Raw genomic sequence first — 6,509 nt, forward strand, 5'->3', positions numbered from 1 at the left:
AGTGTTCATCAACCCGTGAGTCTATAAAGTCGTCATTGAGCACTCGTGAGATGGTGAAACTTGAGTGTCAACCTGTGAGTCAACAAAATCTAGTCTTCGTCCAGAACTCGTGAGTCGGTGAAAGTTAAGTTTCGCCAACCAAACTCGAGTCTTTGTCGAACACCCGTGAGTCAGTGATAGTCGATTGTTCGTCAAACTGTGAGTCAGAGAAAGTCGAGTGTTCGTCAACCCGTGAATCAGTGAAACTCGAGTGTTCATAAAGCACCCGTGAGTCGGTGAAAGTCGAGTGTTGGTCAACAAAACTTGTGTCTTTGTCAAGCACCTGTGAGTCAGTGAGACTTGAGTAGTACAGATGTACATTTCCACCTCTCACACCAACATCATGCAAGTACACATTGAACATGCGCGCTAACAGGTTATTGATCTTGGATGTTTTTTTTCTAGCAAGCCTCTCAAGGCCAGGGTTTAAAAAGTTAAGACATCATCTTTACACCCTTCCTCATATCTTGCCTCAAATTGTCACGCAGGCTTGTCACACACCCACCTCCATCCACGTCCATGACCAATGTCACCTGCATCCCACCATCCCAATGCAACAGGGCTACCACACTGAGGAGCATGGAACATGTAGTTGGTCTTGCAAAGGAAGTCAAGGCAGCAGAGGGCGCTGCAGGAGACATAAGCAGCAGTGGCTGGTCTTGGAATGCGGGAAACGGCTGCTTTTCCGCCCAGCAGGTGAAGCAGATACACTTAAACAGGAGCACCCGTCCCTGGTGATGGCTGTGGTGTTCACATGTACGTGTCATACATGTCAATACATCTTATTCGTAGATGCTCAGTAACACAGATGCAGTGTTTGCACACCAAATTCCCCCTAGTTCCTGCGCCATGCGAGGAACTGTGCCAGTTTTTTCTCCCTCTGTAGAGATGTTTGCTACCAGGAGGAAAAAGTCAGTCACAAGTGTCAGGCAATGTTGTATGCTTTTGCAAATACATCCTCGTTTGTTGCGCTTAATTGGTTCCAGACACGATCGTGATAAGTGAATTTCCACAAAGTGGAATATTTTGGTAGTTAGAGCATAGAAAACCTGTTTACGACCTTCTAAATACGATTTTTAACATTATTAAAGCCCTCTAGACATGATATAACACCGCTATAGTCACCTTTACACTCCTATTACCCAATATAGTAGACATAATAACAAAAAATAAGATCTAAAATAATATCTTGTGTGTTGCTTTAAATGTGTTCCGGTACAAGGGAAGCTGAGGTCGGGGGTTCAGAGTTGAGTTTCAGCTTGGCTACGACAGTACCCGTGTTTGTATAGGGATTTTTATTAGCGATAATTGTGTCTGTGGTGAGATCATTCAAACCTGCCACAAAAGCCTGTTGTTCCGCCCATCAAGTCTGGTGCTTGTGTGTCTCACCCAACAGTAACATTACTGACACCTAGAGACCAATGTAGAATACTACATAGCATCTCAACGTCTTTCAATGAGTCTTCTGAATGCCTTGCCTTATCTTTGTACTTTACTTAATTTTGCTATTTTTATGCTTTGCTTAAATATGCATATTTTTTTTACTAATAGACCATATTAAAGCATGAACCAGCATGATTTATGAATAAATATGTTTTTGAAAAACCGTGACAGAGTGAAGCCCTGAAATTGGAAGCGCAGAGTTTGTTTTTTACTAAAATATGTAACATTTGCTTCAATATGCATATTTTTGACTAATAATAGCCCGTAGTCAACCACGAAACAGCAATAATTTATTCACACTAATGCCTCATTTAGGACGGTTAATTGGTTCCAGACTCGACTGCGATAAGAGAGTTTTCAGCAAGTAGGATTTCTTATTTACAAATGGAATATTTTCATAGAAAACGTGTTTACAATCTTCTAAATATGTGTTGTTGTTGTTTTTTTTCACTCGTATTACCCAATATAGTAGACATGGTAAGAGTAAATAAGCCATTTAAGACTACTCACAGTAAATGTGACACACATGAGAACTCTAACACACATGGGGGACCTTAGTGGTGGGCGGACAGATGTGTGGAGCACATCATCGGAGCTTCATAGCTGAGTTTTAGCTTGTTTTGGGTTATGGACCCAACAGTTGTTATTATGTTATTATTATTGTGCCTGTTGTGAGATAATTTAAACCTGCCTGTTCTGGTATCACGTCTGGCCCTTGTCTCACCCAACACCGACACCTAGTGGCCAATGTAGAATACTACATTTGCAATTAGAATGCTCTTTCTGCCTTGTTCATTTAGCCATTTTTATGCTTAAAAAAGGTTCACGTAGGTTTATGCTTCATTTAGGCTTGTAGTTATTAAGAATAAGTACAATTTGATTAAATATGCATATTTTTTTACGAATAATAGGCCACATTCAACAACGAAACAGCGATCATTTCTTCATTTTTGACAAACCGCAATAGAGCGAGGGCATGATGTTTCAACCTCAGTGTAGTGAGGGACGACTGCGTATATTTAAAACCAAAAACTCATGTCAGCTTTGTGATGTAGGTGAACAAGGATATTATTAGTACAAACTTTTCTCTTTGCTTTTTCAAAATAAGCCATTTGAGACAGTTTACCTTGTGGAGGAACAGAATTTATAGTGGATAGGAAGTGACATTTAGCTTTAGCTTGTTGTGGGCTTTGGCCGCAAGAGTAACTTATTATTATTATTCTGTTATTATTATTGTGCCTGTTGTGAGATGATTTAAACCTGCAATAAAAGCTGGTTGTTCAAGTCTGGTGCTTCAGTGGTGGTCTCACTGAACAATTACTGACACCTAGTGACCAATGTAGAATACTACATTCACAAGTTGATGGTCATAATGGCTTGCACTATTTGTATTTTAGTTCCTTTAGTCATTTTTATGCTTGAAAATGCTTAATTTGGGCAAAACTTGCTTAAATATTCTTTTTTAATCTAATAATAGACCGTAGTCAACCACGAAACAGCAATCATTGATTTATTTCTTAATTTTGAAAAGCGCGATGGAGTGAGGGAGCGATATTGGAAGTGCAAAGTTGCGAAGGACGACTGTACAGTACTTCATTGTAACATCATTGACACCTAGTGGCCAGTGTGGAATACTACATATCACCGCAACATCTTTGAATGCATCTTCTGAATGCCCTATATTTGTATTTTATATCATTGAGTCATTCTTATGCTTGAAAATGCTTCTTTTAGGCCAAAAATACGTACAATTTACTTAAATATGCATCCTTTTTGACTAATAGTAGGCCATTTTCAACCATGAAACAACGTGATTTATCAGTTAATATGTTTTGAAAAATCGTGCCAGAGTGAGGGGTTACTGTGCTTGACTGTTACTGCACATTTGGAACATGTTGTGCAGACGTGAAGAACGTGTCCATTCCAAAGTGACGTGAGCACATCTCCTGATCATTCACAAGCAGAAGTAGGCCTCCTACTTCACTGAACATGAGTTCTTACTGAAAGAATGCTTGCAACATGATGGAAACAGTTTGGGAAACGCCTGTTCCTCTCGTGACCCTGCGCACAAAGCAACGTCCTCACGTGAATGTGTCCACCAGAGACAGAAAAAGCAGTCACGTGACGTCAAGCTTGTGCTTGTTCTGGTGCTTGTAGAGGCACCATTAGACCATCGGGCCCGTAGTGCTTTTGCTCAACACTGCTCATGAGTCGGTAAAGCTCAGCTTGGGAGACTCTTTGCTCAGGGCGTGTGCAGCCGTTTGGAATTTTTTAACAGCATAGTCTGCTTTGCCAAAGCTTAGCTCATAACAAAGTGACACCGCTTCAATCTTTCACTGAAACCTCATGTGTGTACTTTCACTTTGTTCAAGTGAGAGCGGTTTTGAAAGCCAAGTAAAAAGATTTTCGTTTGGCATGACGAGCATGTAGAGCTGCTACTCATCACACGTGATCGTGGTTTGTTGCCTGAAACTATAATGCAAGGGTGTCAAAACGTTTTCCAAAAATGAAAAGATGCGGGGGCAACCCTTGTAGATATGCAATGACGTGTTTTATGTTGAAAGAAAAAACATAAAAGCCAATGATTTGTACCGTTTTCTCCTTCCATGTTTTTATTTTTTAGTTAGTTTTACAAATATTTCAACTTATTTCTCATAGCTTTTTTTCTTGTAACATTATGTCTTCATTCTCATAATATTGTGACTTTATTATTGTAACTTTTACCGAACCCTATTTTCCTAAAATTGCAACTTTATTCTGTTTTTTGTTTGTTTCTCATATTATTACCACTCTTTAAAAAAAATACTTTATTCTTATTTTTTCTCTTAATATTATCACTTTTTCTCCCAATATTTCATCTTTAATCTCATAAAATTACTGCTCTTTTTTTTCCATATTTGCTGGCGTTTTTTTTTTTTTTTTTTTTTTTTAGTTTGTCTTAGTTTTCTAGTTTAACTGTTTTTAAAATGTGCCAAGGGCTAATAAAAAAGAACAGCTGCAGGCCATAAATGGTCCCCGGGGGGGCCGCACTTTGGACACACATGCACTTTGGTGCATATGCGGTTCATTGTAGGGCAGTTTTGGCCTATGTTCATAAATGCACTCTATTCGGTCTGAAACGCGTTTTTAAGCAACAACTGTTAGATTTAGTCACTGCAAGCCAGCAGAAGGTGCTATAATCTCAAATCTCACATATGTGGTGTAGTTTCTTACCCCTTGCATGGGGAATGTGGTTTGGTGCTGCTGAGATGTAGAAGCAAAGCTTATTGAATCCGACCCCCCGTCCATTCCACATGTATTGCAGGACATTTACTCACTTCCTGTATTCCATATGTGATTGAGACAAACATAACAAGCTCAAGACTCTTCTTCCTTAACTGTTTGTGTTGTTTCTTGAATTCGCTCATCTTAGTGCATTGTTTGAGTTCCTTACTAATTTGATTCCACATACCGAAATGCTGTAGGTTTTTAGCGTTGTGTTTTAGAAAAATGTTGTGTTTTGAAAATGTACCAGATCAGCAAATTTTAATATTTGTGATTTAAAAAGTAAGGGATTTGTATGTTCTCTAGACGCGGCATTATGGATTCTCCTCACTGATCTTTTTTGCAGTGCAGTGGGTGAGTGAAGATTGCTGTTGGAGTTATTCCACCATACCTCCATACAATCAGGTAGATATGGTCATACCAGAGAGCAGTGAAGAGTGTGGCGTGATTTTGATCAAGAACATATTTTGCTTTATTCAATATTGAAGTATTTCTCACCACCTATTTTTGATATGAGGTTTCCAACTCATTTTTTCATCTATTATGACCCCCAGAAATGTATTTTTGTTCGCCCTTTCAATTTTTCCTCATAATATTACAAAGTTATTCTTTTTTCTCGTTTGAATGACTTTTTTTTTTTTTCTCTTTTTAAAAGTCGAAATATGATGACAAACAAAATAAAATAAAGTTGTCATTTTTGGAAAATTAGGTTGCAGAAAAAGTTATGTTATGACAATAAAGTCAAAATATTATCGGAATAAAGTCATAATTATGAGAAGAAAATCTACGGAAAAAGCAGCTGTAATTTTACGAGAATACAGTCAAAATATAAAATAAAACTCTTTATATTTACAAAGACTTTTTATATTTAAACTGTATTGTCGAATACAGTCAAAATATAAAATAAAACTCTGTATATTAATAAAGACTTTTTATATTTAAACTGTATTGTCGAATACAGTCAAAATATAAAATAAAACTCTTTATATTTATAAAGACTTTTTATATTTAAACTGTATTGTCGTAAAATTACGGTCAAAATATAAACTATGAAAAGAGTTTTATTTTATATTTTGAATGTATTCTCGTAAAATTACAGCTGTTTTTTCCGTAAATGTTCTTCTCATAATTATGACTTTATTCTCATAACATAACTTTTTCTGCAACCAAATTTTCCAAAAATGACAACTTCATTTACTTTTGTTTGTTTCTCATCATATTTCGACTTTAAAAAATAACCTCTTTTTTTCTTTAATATTTGAACTCTGTGCTCCTAAAATGACGTTATTTTTCCTCGTAATCATAAAATTCTTCTTATTCTTTTCTTCTTTTAATATTTTAACTTTATTCTTATATAGTTACTAATTTTTCCATGTTTGCTGTTGTTAAATTCTATTTTTTACAGTGCATGCGGGCCACTACAAAAACAGCAGCGGGCCGCAAATGGCCCCCAGGTCGTACTTTGGACACCACTGCTGTAGCCCTTTGTAGGCCAGACTCGTCCCTCCAAATAGCACGCCGGTGTGTACGTTACTTATCGTAGACACACGCAGATGTTAGACAACGCCACCGTCGTGCACTGTTGGGTTTGCACAGGCTTCCCATCAGGTAAATCGCATAGCACTTTGAACCTTCTTGCTCTACAAGGACTTTATTCTTGCTCAGCCAGTTTTTCCTCTCCATCGGCGAAAGAAAGCCGGCTAAGGGCGACCACTGGACCGTGAGGACTTGACCTGCTTACACAAGAGATGTTTAATGATTAA

At 37.6% G+C, this 6,509-nt stretch overlaps 1 protein-coding gene across 1 annotated transcript in view; it reads left to right on the forward strand.

Moving 5' to 3' along the window:
- atat1 (alpha tubulin acetyltransferase 1) overlaps window positions 1-6,509 on the forward strand; it is a gene marked incomplete at both ends in the record, with an annotated part of 90,460 nt that overhangs the window by 58,176 nt on the left and 25,775 nt on the right. The window contains one exon of the mRNA XM_054764668.1: window positions 528-735. Within this exon, the coding sequence (XP_054620643.1) occupies window positions 528-735 (208 nt within the window). The remainder of the gene's footprint in view (window positions 1-527; window positions 736-6,509) is intronic.

This window comes from Dunckerocampus dactyliophorus, chromosome 20 (genome assembly GCF_027744805.1).
Source record: "Dunckerocampus dactyliophorus isolate RoL2022-P2 chromosome 20, RoL_Ddac_1.1, whole genome shotgun sequence".
Classification (NCBI taxonomy): Eukaryota; Metazoa; Chordata; class Actinopteri; order Syngnathiformes; family Syngnathidae; genus Dunckerocampus; species Dunckerocampus dactyliophorus.